Here is a 19089-nt window from a genome sequence, read left to right on the forward strand (position 1 = left end):
TTTTATATAATTGAGTTTTTCTATTTATCTAAAATTTCTTTTCTTGATCACAATCTATTCTTCACTTAACATTATTGTAATTTTGGGTAAAAAAGTTCATTAAATTTGATTGTGACTTATTAATATCCACATTCGTGGCGGGTATAGGGGATTTTAATGTGTCTAATGCTAATGTTATGTAAATGTCACTTTTGCCTGCAGGCACAAATTACAAGTTTGAAAGAACTATTTCAGATTAGTGGTAGGTATATTGGTAAACGCATTTATCACGCTCTACGTAATTTTACTGCCTCTAATCTGGAAATTCTTACTAATTACACCGTTATTAGTTCCGATAGTGAGGGGGAAGTTTAATAAGTACGACACCTCTTAATTATTGGTAATAGATATTAGAATATACTTTTAGATAAACTCTAATAACTTTTTACATAGTCCACCAGACGCCTCTGCCTAAAAACAAATTTAGTTATATCAGAATAATCGCTTTGCAGGTCCTTCAGTAAATTTTCAAAAACGTTCTTATGTGTACACAAAGTATTGCTCATGATTAGGCGATCCTTAAAATTTCAACTCGATCCGTTGAACGGTTTTCAAACTATATGATTTTTAATATGCGAATATTAGTCTCAGCCGTGGCAATGCAATGACGTCACCGCATGGGACGGTCAGCCGGCTTGACGCTACTTCCAGATGAATTTCTACATCTACAGAATGTTTTAGCGTTTGTGCATATTAAATTAAAAAATACAATATTTGTAATTTTTTTCTTTTCTGTGTCTTCCATATTGCTAACAAAATTCGGTATCTTAACGTGCTCAATCGAAACTTAACAGTCAATTAAAACCCGACTACCCGACTGACTGACAATAGACGCAAGTATGCGGCATCGGTTTCCCATGAGGTGACGTCACACCCGCCGGTTCAGTGGATAATCAGCGCACCTGTTTATGATTTTTGTTGGGTGACTTGTAGGCGATATAAAATTCAATTTTTTTGCAGAGAACCTTAAAATAGCAGTATCTTTCCGTTAAGCAAATAAAAAAAATGCTGAATGAGCCCATTATTTTGTGCTAAAATATGAATTGTTCCGATTTCAAATAATAATAATAAATAAAGTCAAACACGTTGTAAATATCTGAAGGCTGCTATTTATAAAACAAAATAACTTAAATCCAACGTCAAATGAGATTTATTTGACATTTCCGTGTTTACTTAACATTTGAATTGTTTTTCCACCCTGTATAAATGCATACAGTTGTTGCTCATCTATTAATAAACAATTTAAAGGTAGGTAAATATCGATATCTTATCAGATCTGTTAAAATTTTCGGTGTTCAGATAGTCCGGCATATAGAATCGCAGGTAGCGAGTGGGGCGGCATTTTCGACACAACCGCGGTTTAATTAATATTTAATATAATGCTCAGCGTTCCGTCTTGATACAGATTAGGTTCGAAAAAGTGAAAGCAGCACGATATTCAGCATAAAAAATTATAATATCGCATAGCCGTCGACTTTCTATCGATCTTTTTCTGGGCGATGTTTAGCCCAACTCATTTTATCAATGATAAAAACTAGCGATTGTTTTTTATCGGGCAGTCGTGCAAAAATAGAGAGCGGCCGACTAGCGCCGGTTGTAGTTTAAAATGTGGAATCGATAGTCGAAAGGTTTCTGTAATAAGTTTAGTAAAAATAATGTATAACGCACCACGTTATCATATAGTGCTGTATAAACTGTCTCATCCTTATCAGTAAGAAATGTTGAACAGTGTATCGAGTTGTATCTTCGTTTGGTGAATGTTCCTTAGGGATGCTTGTGTAGTTATCTCGTGAGACATTTATTTTGGTTGCTCTGCACGCCGCGTAACTTACGAAAAATTCACTGGTCTTGCTCGACCAATACCTGATGCGTTTGACAGTTGAGAGTGGGGAACTATTTTGAAATGGTGAGTAAAATTTTACAAACTATTCGAAGACTTGTAACACTTTTTCTATTGCTACTCCTGCTATCTACCATTAATATATCTCTTTTGTAAACATATTTATCTGTATTTTTATAACATAAACGTCTGAAGCAAACATATTTATTTAAACATATTGATTTGTTGTTACTCGTGGAAATAATAAAATGGCTGTTTATTTATGTGCAATTGTTTAAATTATATGCTGCAATAAAATATTCTTCCACGCGTGGATAGGCGGTTTGATCAATGTGTTCTGCAAGGTTATATTTGAGGCAACAAATATGTATCAGGTTATAATAAACAACATATTATACGTGTAAGGTAAAGGTCGTTTAATTTAATGAATAATTTTATCACGAAATAACAACTTGCATATTTAGATTAGTTTATTTATTATAAAAACTTTTAGTTTTCCTTTACGTTTGTTACTTTCACTTATTATTTTGCTCGCTACTTTTAACACACCATGATATATAAATAGCAATTGATATATACTTTGTGTTAATTGTTGTGGTCGATAACTTAATCACTTATTTAAAAATAATAAGAAACAGCACAAACCACTTTAAAATTTCCTGCTTTTATATTAAAATATAGTAATTTAGCTAATCTAAGGGTATGTTCACATTGGTAAATCAGACATTTCATGTATCAATTAGAGTAGGTACGTAACCTTAGTTTTGTTTTATAGAAATGTTTTATTGCTGACATATAAAGGTGGGTCCGTACTTTTACTTATATACTTGGCCCCATTTTTGAACGTGAGACACCAAAATATTCCTAATGCAGTTTCACATACTGTGCTGTTGATCCACTTCAAATTTTGTTTTAAGCCAACTTGTGAACTATGTATTATAGATAAAAATAATTACACATTATGCCAATAACTTTGTGATAACCCCTTTAATCTTAATTTTAATTATGTATCTAATTTTTTACAACTAATTATAGTTCAGTTTAACAATTTAGACTATATTTTATTGGAGCTGAGCTAAAAATATTATAAAGTAGCTCCGGTTGTATTTTACTGGCCTTTGGGTTAAAAAGTTGCGTTATTTTTCGAGTTTCGAGAACTTTAAAATTTATTTCTTGTTTACGATGTCTGCAAAATCCGAATTCAAGTAGCTTTTCTCTCAGAAGGTCTTGCATATCTCTAGGGACATTTTGGAGATGTTGCGCCAAAACAAGTTTCCTGGATTCGACCCTGAATTGGCATCCGAAAAATGTTAATTATTGGCTTCTTTGGCGCCACAAGATATCGCCGGACATCATATTGTTTATTTATGCCACATTCCGATTAAAAGTTGGCAGTTGTAGGGGAATGTTTAAACAAAATGCGTATTGTCGCTTGTTTACACGAGAACCCCCGATAAAAAAACGTACAATTTTTCCTGCGTGTGACAGTGTGGCAAATCTTAGCTCGTAAATAGATAAATAAGGGTCACTGAACGAATCACGATCTAGTGTAGTTGCAATACCGAGTGCATCTGTAAATAAAATAGTGTTGGTGTGTAAAAAGGACCGTTGGTGAGATGCCTGAAGATGGTACGGTGTCTCCAAGAAGGATAAGCCGTCGAACACGGGGCGAAAGAACCAAGAGGAGAGAACGATATTTATTATCTACTGGAAAAAATAATTGTGCTCTAGAAAACAATGAGATATCTCATGATATATCGGCTTCTTCTGGAGATTCTGCTATTTATTCAGTTGAGAACAACAACTGGGACAAATGTCAGCGGGTCGCGATGGGCAACAAAATCGTGGTAGATATGCTTTTATACTCTTACTTTTTTTGCTTTCACTTAGTTAATTATTTATATTTTATAAATACAATTTGCTTTCATAAATAACACTTAATCAATCATAAAAAATATTTTGCTTAAATATTGCACATTTACAGTTTTTTTTTTTGTTTAATTTATAAATGCTACAATTAGAACATATTTCCACATATTTATTTTGACTTTACCATCTTCTGAAAAGTGACGTGAACGCTCGTAAAATAAGTGCAGTGTCTTGTGTCTTGTGAGGAACCCGTTATGTTTAACTAAAACGCATGAAATTATTGAAATTTAGACCTAAAAAAGAACCACTGTTAGCCGTAATAATAGATTTAAGTTAACTGACACCAATTAAGTATTTGAAAGGAACCTTGCATAGAACTGGAAATAATACAAGAAACATAATTAGAAGACAGTATTGAATATTTATAAAAAGACCACGAGTTGTGTCAGGCTTTTGCGTGGAATAATTTCCCAACTACAGATAAGAAAGGGGACTGCAAGGAAAAACTTGAAGAGACTAGAAACAGAATATAGAATTACTGTTACAGATGAAAAACATGGTCGCAAACCAGAGATATAATTCAAAAGTACGGTGAAAAATCATAATGAATGAAATCAAAGAAGAATTTACTTGTTTACTACTCAAAATACCTAAATCCAACACTGGGATATGCATTTCTCAAAATGTCATGCCATTAGAAACAGTATTTTATAATATACAGGGTGACCCAGGACTGATGGTTGGTCGCTATTACAGGAGAACGAAAAGAGCAATTAAAAAACCGCAAGTAGCGATGTTTGTGGCATAATGATATAAATATTTAACTTAAGACATCTTAGTAAGTTTACCACTTTAAGGTTGTGACGTAATCGAAATTGTTTTTCTAGATGTCACACATAGGTATGAAAAATCTAATTTTTTTGAACAACTTTTATCTAAGAAGTTTTTGTATATCTCTTCCCGTTCAAAAGATATCAAATTAAACATATAGAGAAAAACACTGGTTTGATCAAGTCTGTTACTGATTTTATCAGCATTGCCGTGGAAAATGAAATATCTTCATTACTGCTAGTATCGAGTTCCCAGATTACCCAAAAGTCAGAACCGTATCTACTTTATTCATCATTTTTCATTAATTTTTTTAAATAGCTGTCGTAAATTTGCACAAAAACAATTGTGTCACAACGTGTCAGAAATAATTATAAACACTGAAAGTATCTTGTTTTTCACGGCAACGTTGAAGTCAAAAAAAAAACACACTTTTCAAAACATGAATCTGAATTGACCGATTCAGTTTTTCGGTCATATCTTTTTTAGCTTATTCAATTGTTTTTTTATATGTGAACGATAATGCGGGTCGCCCTGTACATCTAAGAACAGTCGTTGGAGCAAGTCGGAACCAAAATGGCCCCCCTAGCATATACTTGGATTACATAAGCGTACAAACCAAAGTATGATTAGAATTGACCTACTACTAAATAATAGAAAACATATAATTTACACGACGAGGATATCTGTAAGGTTTCCACAGGCCGACGCATGGACTAAGAACGTTGACGTTATTCCTGTGGCTTCTGTAAATCTATCTTGAGCCCATGAAATATAAAACTTTACAATGTTGGGGATAATCTACAGGTAGAGAACGGTGCGGCATAAACGACCACGCCGGTTTAATAATTCAAGTAGCTATTACATGAGAATGAGAAGGAGTTTACAAACAGTTGTGTCCACGATATAGTCATTTGCCGGCTATAGGGTGGACGGCGAAACATTAGAGAGATGAAATAATTAATAGCGGAATCTAGGTCACTCGCACCGAAATATGATTGTAGAACCAGATATCCGGAAATTCGTGAAATATACAGGGCGTTTCCTTAAAGTGGTAGATCTCCTATAACTTTTACATCGAATGTGTGATTTTTTTTGGGGCGCCAAATATGCCATAATTGTTAGTTTTTGACCATCTCCTTTTTAGGGTATAGGGTCATATAACGTAAAATTAAAATATCATATTTTACTACGAACAAGTGGCTTTTTAGACATTAATAAGTGATTTTTTGCCATAAGTATATGCACTTAGCTAGATGCAATTATTAACGTTGTCTCTAAAATTTCCCTCCATATTTAAAACGTTACAAGTAAAATCAAGAATCTATAGGATGATTCATAACTTCTCCTAAAAACAGTGTTGAATATACAGGGGACTCTTGCAAATACAATTTTGTAAAAAAAAAACATCAAAGAGGGCAATTCGAAATGATTTAAATATATATTTCTGCATGGCACTGGAAACTGGCCCACTGTATCTGACCTTACGCAAGGCGAAGCATGCATTCCCAAGGAAAGAAATAAATAAAATTCTATATCACCTATTTTATATCAGAAAATTCAATTACTCTTGACGCTATTGTTATTATTAATTAATAAAACTGTTCAAAATTTTATTTGGGCCCGTCTTACCAGTTTCTACGACCTAACACAAATATTGTCTTCACCATAAATTAAAACGCGATCTGAGTTGCTATACACGTAAGCCATTTTTGACGACACTTGAAAAACTAATGTAAACACTATCACAACGGTAATACTAAAATCGGATTTCAGTATTCGGAATCGCCTGGGGCTACGTGGGCGAATGACGCTAGAGACTACGGTAGCCCAGCGATGTAAAGGTTGAAAATACTACAACTTCAGTAATTTTTTCGCGCTAAAAAAATATCTAGCTACCGCTATAAACCTTTATAATTTTTAAGTTAATCATCTAGTTACCTCTAGTAGAAGAAACTTTTTCTAAACGCCTCTGTTTGTATCAGAAAATTCGGGAGCTTGCGTTGAAGCGTTTGAGGTAATGAAGTTTTTTGAGCACCCCGTATTGATTCCGGACTGTGTCCCTTTTTGTGCCTGTTGTTAATCATCTCGCATGAGTTGCCAAAGAGGTTAAAAATAAACAACCTAATCCAGTTAAAGTGTAACTTGACCTACCCTTACACATGTAAATAAAAATCTGCTACCCTCGCGTAATATGTCTTCTCCCCTCCAGCTTTCTGAGACCTCATTAACTTTACCTGGAAGCCGACATTCCAGTCACCGTGCGACATTTTACTCGTTACGATTCAAGTTTTCCAGTAAAATAAAATGAGAAGCGATCGGGACGAGCGAGATACACCTGTGGGGGGGAAAGAGGGCCGCGAAAAAAAAGTAGTAGTTCCGCCGAAATCCCCAAAGCTATCCAAGACGAGAAGGTCCCACTTTCTCATTAAAAAACTCAAGCTCAGGTCTAAATTCACTCCGAGTAGTGCCTCGCAGTCTGAAATAAAGGATATTGCTAATTTAGGCCTGCCAAGTATCTCGTCAGGCTCTTCTACTATCGAACGGCAGACCCCCGAAGGGGATGATAATTTCATTTTAACGAAATCCGCATCTGAAACAAATTTACAGGAAACGTGGGAGAGTGTCGAAAATTTAACGAAAGATAACAAGAAATCTTCAACAAAAAGTGCTGTTACTGTTGAATGTAATCAGTTTTATTTAAGTTCGGAACAAAAAGGCTTGCCGGAACGTACAAAGTCTTTGGAAGATATTAAAGATATGCCTGCTTATGGTGAGCTTATATTGGATCAGGCCCCGTCAACGGTAATTTATTAATATTTATCAAGTTTTTCAGAACCAACGCAAAACGAAAATTTCATAAATTTTTGCTTAGCGATATTACTTCGATTCTAATTATTTTAACAACCTTTCCAACCTATAAATTATTGGAATATCAGTAGATAATTTTTGCAGTACGATTTAAGATTAAGATAACAAGGTTTATATCCAATCTTATCGGAAAATTCACACCACCAAAGCATAATTCAAATTTTATATGCAAATACACAGTAAGTACTTTTTTCAGTATTTTAGTTTTAATAATTAACTTCAATGTCTAGACCCGCATATGTTATTATGTTTATATTTCAGTTGATACACAATTAGTTTAAGATTAAGATAAAAAGGATACATTTTTAACAAAACGGTTTAAATTGTCAAAACTGAAGTGATTCCTAGCTGACAAAAAGATAACAAAACTGCTTATCACCTTTTACGGAATAATGAAATTGAATTGTTAATAAAATCTAATTAGCACAAAATATTTATTAAAAACTTATACGTACCATAAATTATAAGATTAATAGATAATATAACGATTTTTTATCTATGGTATATGAATATTTCGTGTTTTATTTCGCTTTCCAGGGAAAGAGGGAAATTGGAGGTATTCGTTCTTTGAATAAAAAAAAAGACTTCCTTTCCAAAAAATGTATTTTTTGTTGTTAGTTTGCAACGTAACACCTTGTATATAACTTATTTAAAAATCAAATCACGCTCTTTAGACTCTCAGAACCGAATTTCAATACGGCATGTCGAACATTGTCGAAATACATTAAAAAATAACTTTAAGGAAAAAAAATCTTATTTTTAATAGAAATTCTATAGCCCGTAGAATTTATGATACCTTATCTAAAATACCGCGTATTCATTAAATTATTTTTGTAATTAAAGGTATTAAATAATTTGACTAAATGAAACAAATTGTAATTAATAACCTCATCCTCATAATAATGAAAATTTCTACTTTATAATTTAATTTGAAATCATATCTACATATAACTAATGTATAAACAATATTGTGCATACCAGTCATTAATTCTTATATTTATAATTAGTATGTATTATGCACATATTTGCATTTACTGAAATTACATTGTTCATTATATATGTATTGCTATAGCAGTTGTTAAAATGTTTCCAAAATGTAATTGATACGCTATTAGTGTTATTAAAGTACCTAGTTTACATCACCTTTATCAATTACACGAACTACTAGCATGAAGAATAATTAACAGTTAACCATAAAAAACCCATACATTTGTAGTTTTGTATTTCGAATATTAATTTTAAAATTCAACCAACGGATATTGTGGTAGTTCTGTGATACTGGTATTCCGTCCCTTCTACCACGCCTGTTTATAGACTTATACGGCCTATGAAAAGTAAATAAAAATATGATAGATTAGACCACCATACTCACACGTTTTTGGGGTCGTTGAATCCGAATCCGATATTCAAGGTTATTTGAAGGTCAACTCCTGTTTTTTACGGTAATACAATTTTTGTCGCCCGGATTCTGAAAGAGCGAGAGTCTTTACTTTACTACGAAAAATCATTCTTCCCGTCTTTTTATTAAAATGACCTTTAGGGGATTTGACCTTAAAATGACCTTGAAATTCATAATTGACTTCCAAATGTAAAATTGCTCGCTCTTTCAGAATCCGGGGTCAAAAATTTTATTACCATCAAAAAACAATAGTTGACCTTCAAATAACCTTGAATATGGCTTTAAAAAAATTCAAAAGCATGTGGATATGATGGTTTCGAGGATGGTTTAGTCTATCACACAATGATTTTTATTTATTTTTACGCCGGCTTCGACATAAGGCTTTCATAAGCTTGGTCTTAGGTTTGTACGAATCCGTTTGGTTGGGCTCGCCCATCAAACCGACGATAAAGAAAATAAATAGTACTCAGTCGAGTTATTTAGATTTATATCTCCTTTATTAACTATTCTTTTTTCATTGTTCTATTTCATAACCATTTTACAAATTATAGAACTACTTTATTATTAAACAATTTAATTTAATCTCTGGATCTGATTTATTCGCTGTGCTTGCGCCGCATAATATTCATTCGCCATACTTTACGTTGAATTAGAATCGGGCGTTGTTTTAGAACATTTATTTCGTATAACGATTCTTTTCAGAACGTCTAAATACGGTTGGCACTAGAGGAGCATCATCTATCTTTAAAGAACAGTTTCTATGCACCGTACATTTTTTATACACGAAGCGCCGTGATGTATTGCGTGAAAACAACTATTAATTTCAGCTGATTATAAAGAACTGTGACGGGCGAAATAAAAGTTTCGTTTTAATCAGAAATCCTACCGAAGCCGGCTTATATGAACTTTTGTATCATTACATATATCTCTTTTACCCACTGATCATTACATCACGGTTTTATTAGCTGAACACCCTGTATGGAGACGGACCGTATGGATCATATTAGTAAGTTTTCGACGGAATATGTTCCGTGGCATTCCATTAAATTACAATTTCGTAAAGAATGTTGTTTACATTAATTAACTGGACAAAATTATCTCATTACCTACAAAATTAACTTAAAAGTTCATGCACGGCATTGCTTCGTGGCATAACACCAGAGAACTTCATAATTGCTTTAACAAAACATTTCCGAACAAGGGAGAGACGATGGCTACACAGAATTCCTACAGTTTAATGCGGTGAACATAATATTAAATATTAAATCGTAAATTTCGTATGTTCACTTAATAATAATTGGAATCCCGTTGTTAGATAGCGATAGGGCGTTTCCTTTTAGAATAAGGTGTTGATCTAATTAAGTCGTCAATTGATATTGTAAAATTAGCGACACTTTTGAATTCCGAATGTTAATTATAAATACGAAGGTACACTTCTATCAATAACGCAGCAGTAATAAAATATACGTAACGAATACCAGTAATAGAAATCGAACTCTCTATTCAAGGTTTAGAAGAAAATTAATATTACCGTTCCTTAAGGTTATCAGATTTCAACCATTATTCGAAAGTAATATGTTTGGTTCTCTCAAAGGGAAATAATTATTCTGTGATGGCGTATTCTCGGAAGAGTTGCCTGAAAATTGAAAAAATATATCATTGCATGCTGATTTCAGAGGGTTCGAACAAATAAAACGAAATGATAAAGAATATAAAGATATATGTTTATAGTTGGATCAGCGGCGGCTCGTGACATTATGAACAGGTGAGGTCAATGGCTTTTTTACTAGGTGGGCAAGAAAGAAAAAAAAAGCCGCAGGCAAAAATTTTTTAATTTTCGAGGTCAAACGACTAAATGCATCTGGAAATTTTTATGTTTATGACCAGGATTTTCATTCAGATTTTATAAAAACTATTTGGTTATTTTATTAAAATGCTCTCAAATAATAAATAGGAATAAATTTCCACGTCAAAATTATATTAAAAAATTGTATTTACAACAAAATGAAGTAACAGAAAAAAAACAAAGTGATATATTTACCTAATAATTAACAAAATTGTTCCATTTGGTTTATGAATATTAAAAAATATGAAAAAATATAAAAACAAATTTTCATAAGGCAGCCAGCGAACTTATCTATTTGCCAGCTTTTCGTTTGCCCTCACCTTTAACAAAATATTTTCAAAACAGTGAATATTTTTGTAAAACTGATTTATTCGTCCGTCTTTTAAATTTGCAAATTTTCTTATAATGTCTTCATACAATTGAGGATCGGCACTAGGACTTTGCAACAGTTCTTTTTCTATCGTCATCACTGATAAGTTAACATTTGTATCTTTCCGAAAATACCATTTGAAATTCCTTGTATAATATTTCTATCGTTTCTTGAACTTCTAAATTACGAAATTGTCCGTCTCTGTACAAAATATTAGGTTCGTTTTTCAACCTATCTATTTCAAAAACGTTTGGATACATTTGTAATAAACGATTTTTCGGGAAATTTGTTTGCATATTCGGGAAATTTTGAGGAATCTATTAAAGCAAAAGAATAAACTTTTCCCAAGTTTACTTAGTAGTCCAGTAGCCTCTGTTGCTTCATACGAGCCGCCACTGAGTCGTATCAAGCGTATGTCGACTTTGAAAAAATTCGAAAGGTCGGCAAAATTAAGTTGCGACGCATCTGTTTAATGAAGTTAAAGCTTTCTCGTTTTGGAATTAAAGATATTGCTCTGAAAAAAACATATAATTTACCCGCTCAAAGCAGCAAGGCAAACAAATTTAATTTACAGTATTTATTAAGGTAAATAATTTTCTATGTAAGGAACAGGCGACAAATATATTATTCGAAAACATTTTTGTAAACGTATTTGTCTCGTTGAAATTTTGTTTATCAAACAAATAGGCTTCATTATGACGTGTTTTGATAAAATCCTCATAAACAGATATATTAAATATCTAATTATGTAGATTTCAAATATATTTACAATTTTTTCGTTTCAGTCAAATGCAAATCAAACCACTAGCAAGCCCAGGGATCATTTGTACAAGATTTTGGTGATAGGGGACCTAGGCACTGGCAAAACATCCATAATCAAACGTTACGTCCACCGGTTCTTCACGCAACATTACAGAGCCACCATCGGCGTTGATTTCGCTCTGAAAGTGCTCAACTGGGATGAAAACACTCTCATCAGGCTTCAGCTGTGGGACATAGCAGGTAAAAATTGTGTGTGTACAATTTTTATTACACTAACATATTTTTTGTGCGATTTTAGGGCAAGAGCGCTACGGCAACATGACAAGAGTGTACTACAAAGAAGCGGTAGGTGCCTTTATAGTGTTCGATGTCACGAGAAAAAACACCTTCGATTCTGTGACCAATTGGAAAACAGATCTGGACTCGAAAGTGCAGCTACCTGATGGTTCCCCCATACCTTGCGTTCTTCTAGCCAATAAGGTGCGTGTTACACTTGAAAAAAAATTGTATTTTAAGGCGTTTTTCTTTTACTTACAGTGCGATCAGCTGAAGGAGAGCTTAGCGAACAACAAGAACATGGAGGAGTACTGTCAAGAGAATGGATTCGCAGCTTGGTTCGAAACGTCCGCTAGGGACAACATCAACATAGACGAGGCGGCTAGAGCACTGGTAGAAAAGGTAGGGCTATTATTTACATACCTAAAAAGTAACAATAACTTAATTATTAAACTTCGGTTCTCTTTTTTAGATTTTGGAGCAAGACGCGTTGTTGAACAGCGAAGCAAAGAAGGGTTCTGGCCAATTCTCCGTGACGTTAGACTCGAATGATCAAAAAAACGGTAGAAAATCGTGCGCCTGTTGACGATTTTAACAAAGCTGAGGTGTGGTTGTGGTAATCTTAACACCTATATGCATAGACATTGTTGTACATATACAATCATATTAATTTTAAATCAGCTTTCATTCTTTGTACTTAAGAAATCATAGGTTTATGTTACATTACAATTTGGTATTTTATAAAATAAAAAAGTTTTAAATTATAGCTTGTTGTTACTTTATGTACGCCTGATATGAGTTAAAAGAAGTAGTGGTGCATAGTTAATATATTTTTTTTATTTTAATTCAAAACAAATAAGTCCTCAGGTCTCTGAGGCCTAGATAAGAAGCCAGGGAATGTGGATACATTGTTTAATGCTCATGCATTTGAATAAATGTTTATATAACTACAAATTGTGTCAGATAAAAGAGATAATTTGGAAGAAAAATAAATCTTTCGCTCAGTTTGTGTGTAGCGTCTGTTACAACGACAATAAAATGGTGAGATTTATTGTTGAACATAAATTTGTAGTAAATATACAAATATGTTTAGAACGAAAATTATAATGTTTGATGTATGTCCGATAAATTGATCGTAACCTTCCCAGCAACATTTTTTATTCGGATCTAGAACGAGGTGTTGCAACCACCGAAAATTGTTCTTGTTCAAAACAAACGATGTCACAATTGTCATTTAAAAACGTTGGATTTGATCTCCTATCTACTTTAACTAGTCTGTGGCTTCAAGTGTACGGAAAATCGGATATCTAATACATTAGATGTGTCAAAGGTGCGACCATTATTTTATATGGTACACGGTTGAGAATATATGCCCCACTCAAATTTCCTTTCAAATAAAAAATACGAAAGTTACACACCCTCGATCAAATCAAAGGCATTATAAAAATGGACTTAGATTTTTATTTATAAACTGGTTGCAAAAATTTTGGCATTGAACTCGAGGGTTTCTTTGGGATACTTTGGGCTTAAAAAAACGGAAATGTCCTTATTTGTGAAGTTATCTCAAGTTTAGTGAAACTCCTTAAATACGCAATTTTTTAATCAAGTTTCTTGTATCAAAAAACCATAAGGACGTCTTGTAGAGGATACTTTACAATTTTCAAAACTCTGTTTAGACTTTCTATGTGATCATTAGTAATTAATTATCAAAGCCAAAAGGGGCATTTTTTCCTTGAACGACGATAACTCAGCAGAAAATCATCGTACGAAGTTCTTGAATGAACCGAACTAAAAAAGCTGATAAGTGGAATTGCCATAAAAATGTAGTGAAGCCCGTGAACCATTTGAAAGGGAAGTGAAATTAAAAAATTTTTTTTTGTCGCTAGATTTTTTTACGAGTTCTTAAAACTAGATACTTCAAGCTTCAATTTGCTTTATTTTTTTATTTCTTTTTTGCTAAGTTAGAGCCTTTTGAAAATCACCTAAAAATTTAGTTTTTTATTGAAAATTATATGATCATATTATTTTAATAAACCGGTTTATGATAATAATAAGTAAATACAATTCGCAATTTTTTAGATACCTCCATTCATTATACAGTGGGAAAATCTATCTGTAACGGTCACTGAAAAGCGGTGCTCCCTTTTCAGAACAGTTAAAAAGAAGAAGATATTAAGTAACGGTAAGTCTGAGCAGACGAGCGAATTGGAAAGTGTAATAAAATTTTATCCATCCTTCAGTTTCAGGTTTCGCTACAAGTAATTCCTTGATAGCGGTGATGGGACCTAGGTACATTGTTAATTATACAGATAAATTATTCATAATTCATAAATGCTTTCAAATTAACTCATTAAGATATTTTAAGGATGAGTAGCGGTTCAGACTAATTTGATGAGTGTATTTTAGCGGTGCTGGAAAGACGACATTTCTGGGCGCGATATCCGGCAAATTAAAAGGTACGAACGGTGGGGAATAACCGCAAAAGTTTCCTTTGTGTCATCCCGTAGCTTAAATATAAATTTATAAACAGGGCGTTCCTTTAAAAATCTCTAAGCCCCTGTATAGTTTAGAATTAAAATCAGCGCCTATGTTTTGCCTATCGATTGTTCAGCTCAGTCGTAATTCTAAAAGCTCCGAGCAATTAGCAACATTCAGCAAAATGTTTCGAGTAGTATCTCCGGAACTAAACCTGTATCTCGCGATGCACGAAATTTCCCAGATGCAGGGAAAAGCGGATTAACAAAATCCATTTTGATATAATTAAAACAACCGATGCAAAACTTTTGCGGATAGGCCATTAACCGTATTAGCGAGGTATTCAGGGAAAATATGTTTCAGGGAAGGAAGGGACATTAAGAATTAATAACAGGACTGTGACGGACAAAGACATGTGCAACATATCGAGTTATATACGGCAAGAAGATGTATTTACGGAATCTTTGACGGTGTACGAGCACATGAAATTTATGGTAAGTTTATGTGCCGGAGATAAACTTTATGATTGATGGTATTCATTTCTGACATGTGTATTCTCAGGCAGCGCTGAAGCTACACAAAACGGGGGAAGAGAGAATTGGAATAATTAAAAAACTCTTAATTGAGCTATGTTTGGACGGGAACAGCCGTACAATCATCGGAGTGCTATCCGGGGGACAGCGACGCAGGTTATCACTGGCTACGGAGGTAGAGTCCGGTGCATTTAGATATGCCTAGCATTTTTTTACTGTATTTTAAGTACCCACTAATGCACAGGTGGATAAGAGGGGATCCTACGCAGATTTTCTTATCTGAAATATTTCTTGTAGCCTGGCTATTTGCCTTGATGCGCCAGCGTACTTTCGAGAGACGTTATTTTATTATTTATGAATATTTTAATAGCCCGTCATACAGGACTGAATATTTAAGAAAAATCTGACGTTTAACGATTATAATAAACGCATTTATAGTTTCATACTGATAATTTTGTCCCGATAATTACACACTGTAACGGCCCTGCTTTAAGGCCTCAAAATATGCCGGGTTCGTTAAATGTTATACGGGGTGTAACGCTACGGCGTTCCAAATATGAATACGTAGCTCGATGACGTGGTATTTGTAGATACTTACGCAAAAAATCTAATTAATAATAATAATTTGAATTTACAATAAACGGAATGTATGTATCATCTGCATAATGTATGAAAACATGAAAATTTATTGAACTGCATGGTCCTCGAGCTGACGTTCGATCACTCTCGACGTTGGTTCCGCAGGAGGTTCAGTAGTGAGGTCCGTGCCAGATTCGGAAAATTCGGACTTTAGAAAACCATTCCTTAGTAATAATAGAATTCTTCGGGCTTATTAATTTTTGTCGAATTTCAAAACATGAGTGAAGAATTTCTACGGCTTGGCGGGAAATCTTCGAAAGGTGCATGAAAATTATCTAAATATGTTATATTATAAATAAATACTGAGGTAAATGTAATAAGACCGGTTATTTTCATAAACTTTACTCTTTATTGTAGCTTATCAGCGACCCCTACATCTTATTCTGCGACGAGCCTACCACAGGTCTGGACAGCTTCAGCGCAATGTCTGTGGTGAAAATATTAGAAGCAACGGCCATGACAGGGAAATTGGTTTTGGTGACACTGCACCAGCCGTCGTCCCAAATATTTGATCTATTTAACAACATTATTCTACTTGCGAACGGAAAACTGGTTTTTCAGGGGTCAAAGCGAGAGGCCCAATCGTTTTTCGAAAGGTCGGTAAAAAATTAATTATTTTACGCTATACAGTTCTATCTGAATTTAAAACTTTTCGAAAGTTGAGGAGTGTATTTCAGTGTCTCTCTCAGCCGTTGCCTTCTAGATCGCAAATTCAGCTAGTCTGGCGCATTCCAAGATTTGCTCACGATTGCGTACGTATTTCTATTGGTAATTCTCACTGCAGTTTGACTTGCAAATGCAGCAGAAATAATTTCGTTCCCAGTGAAGCTTCTGTTATTACCTAATAAATGCAAAAAACTTACTTTCCGAGCTACCTTTTTAAGGATTCAAATCCAGGGTGGATTAATTGGAATATCCGAAGAATATATTTAATATTTCATTTCATTTGCTTTGTTGCAGAGCGAATCTGGTCTGTCCGGATTCGTACAATCCTGCGGATTTTTATATAAAATGTGTCACAGTGGATTCTGGAAACGAGGAAGATAGGAAAACGGACTGGCTGAGTGATTTATTTCATAACAATTCCGAACAGATCATCACAGATAGATACAATCCGAATGAGTTCACTAAACAAAAGTAAGGTGGATTTTCTGTATGGCGCGATAAAAATAAATTATATCTCTTCCAGGATGAACAAGAGGAGTTTTTTTGTACAGTTGAGGTGGCTAGTTTGGAGGGTTTTTATTGACTTTAAAAGAAGCATCCACGTATATAGGACAAGCTACATTCTGCTAATGGTATACGAATCTTTATAAAATAAATAAATAAAATTACATGATTTTTATTTTAGATTACAGCGCTGATTATTGGAGTATCGTTTTCGAATGTGACTTTAGAGAACAAAAGTAACGTTCAGAATGTACAAGGCGTTTTAATTTTGATTGTCTCGGAGTTAATTTTCACGCACATGTACTACGTTATATACGTATTTCCTGAAGAAATTGTAATTTTCGTCAAAGAAAAATCGCTGTACTCCTCTCTTCCTTATTACTTATCAAAGGTGGTTTCTCTGGTAAGCAGATGTATTTAAATAATTATTATTGAATTAACTACATATAAATAGGCGTTCCGTCCGACGGTGACCATGACCACCACTGTAAACACTTCTAGGGGCGAGCTACGAGGAGCACACGTATTCAGTGTTTTTCAAACGATTTTGCAAGTCAAGTTAAATTGACTGCATATTATAAATTCCTTTTTAATATGTTTCATAAGACTAATATATTTAATTATCCAGATAACATTGTACACTAAATTTTAAATTAAATTTATTTACTACTACCCCAGCCGCCACTGAATTGATTTCTGTTGCAGATGCCTATATCCTTCATAAACGCAATAAGTTTCTTAGCAGTATATTTGGCCCTGCTACAATTCCTACAAAACTTCAACTTGTTCCTGAATATGTCCATTGTACTCTTTCTGACAAGTTTATGTGGAATATCCCTAGGTAAAACTTTGCGCAAACTTTTTTTTGTAAAAAAAATTAAATCCTATTTTTCAGGTCTGTGTCTCTCTGCTTTATTTCCAACCGTGGAATACATACACTTGTTTATAGTCCCTTTTGAGATTGTCGTTATGATAGTATCGGGAATTTGGATAAAAGTGGACACCTTACCGGGAGTTTTTCGCGCTGTTAAGTATTTTTCGCCTTTTTACTACGGTTTCCAGTCTGTTTCAACGCTGTGCTGGGAAAACGCCGAATTTTTAGGTAAATATTTCCATAATTATTTATTTGTTACAGTTTTTGTTTAATTGGGTAGATCGTAAATATTTTTATGCATACAGGGTGTGACTTTAATTTGGGGTGAGTTTATGCGTGACGTTTTAAATCACAAATCCACAACACGTAAAGCGAACACCTTGTACATTTCTTCCTTTTATCTAGTACAGCTGTTCGTGTACGGAGAACGACTTTCTTTGACAAGGAGGGAATTTCACGTAATAGTAACGTAACTTGTGGAATGATTCATTGACCGAACGTTATCAGCATAATACGATACATTATTTTTGTCCTCAAAATTCCTCGGCACCTTTCTAATGAGCCTGTACCCCGAACAATAATAGAACACTATAAATTAGTCAACTGCAATTTATCATAGTTGTGAGATAACCCACAGAAATAAATTTAACGGGAGTGTTGGTAGTGTCGTAATTCAAAATATAAAATATGTCGCCGTGACATAAAATTATTTGGTGAATTTTTATGTATTAAAGTATAGTACGGACTTATATTACATTGTACTTACATTCCTAAGAAATAGGAGACAGAGCTCATTTATCAACGCGATACAGAAAATTACCCACTGAAATGCATGTACGTCTAACTTAAAAAGTAAAAATGTAGTTACATTTATACGAATTTATTTCAGCGAACTGTACAACCGGGGATGTGCTTCCTTGTTACAGCAGCAGCGAAGAGGTGTTGAGACGTTATGGATTATACGAAGAATATGACGTAGTTACTTACAATAATCTATATTTATCGTTTTTAACTTTGCTTTACTGTTCTGTAGGATATTTTGGTATTTTAAGGAAGCGAGCTATAGAGTCATATTAAAAACTTATTAAGAAATGCAATCGCAATTATTATACCTTTAGGGATTCCACGCTTCTACCTGCCGAATACATTTTTTGAACGAGAGCGATGCTAACCAAACAGCGACAGAACAATGCTTTATACGCAAAATCCAGTAGGTAAATAGGTTTTAAGCCTCCGTTCATTACAGATGGGAGTCGGATAACAAATTAGTTTTTAGCTTCTGTTAGCCGTACAAATTA

At 33.8% G+C, this 19089-nt stretch overlaps 2 protein-coding genes across 4 annotated transcripts; both read left to right on the forward strand.

The window, feature by feature from the left end:
• The first annotated feature begins 1387 nt into the window (after positions 1-1387).
• LOC108906769 (ras-related protein Rab-32) lies at positions 1388-12864 on the forward strand. 3 transcript variants are annotated; one of them, XM_018710127.2, is made up of 5 exons: positions 1388-1945; positions 11848-12064; positions 12123-12304; positions 12362-12502; positions 12573-12864. In XM_018710127.2, the coding sequence occupies exons 1-5, from the start codon at positions 1943-1945 to the stop codon at positions 12684-12686; spliced, it is 657 nt and encodes a 218-aa protein (XP_018565643.1). In that variant the 5' UTR covers positions 1388-1942; the 3' UTR covers positions 12687-12864. The 3 variants fall into 3 exon arrangements, with proteins under 3 accessions (XP_018565643.1, XP_018565641.1, XP_018565642.1); XM_018710125.1 differs by lacking the exon at positions 1388-1945 and adding an exon at positions 3374-3726; XM_018710126.1 differs by lacking the exon at positions 1388-1945 and adding an exon at positions 3374-3723.
• Positions 12865-13134: 270 nt separating this feature from the next.
• Positions 13135-18868, forward strand: LOC108906747 (protein scarlet). Its single transcript, XM_018710101.1, has 13 exons — positions 13135-13141; positions 14180-14282; positions 14341-14389; positions 14507-14556; positions 14939-15069; positions 15137-15283; positions 16105-16343; positions 16708-16884; positions 16937-17045; positions 17099-17320; positions 17623-17758; positions 17813-18019; positions 18681-18868. Exons 1-13 carry the CDS (start codon positions 13139-13141, stop codon positions 18866-18868), a joined length of 1761 nt encoding a protein of 586 aa, XP_018565617.1. The 5' UTR covers positions 13135-13138.
• Positions 18869-19089: the final 221 nt, after the last annotated feature.

Source organism: Anoplophora glabripennis, unplaced genomic scaffold (genome assembly GCF_000390285.2).
Source record: "Anoplophora glabripennis isolate ALB-LARVAE unplaced genomic scaffold, Agla_2.0 scaffold5, whole genome shotgun sequence".
Classification (NCBI taxonomy): Eukaryota; Metazoa; Arthropoda; class Insecta; order Coleoptera; family Cerambycidae; genus Anoplophora; species Anoplophora glabripennis.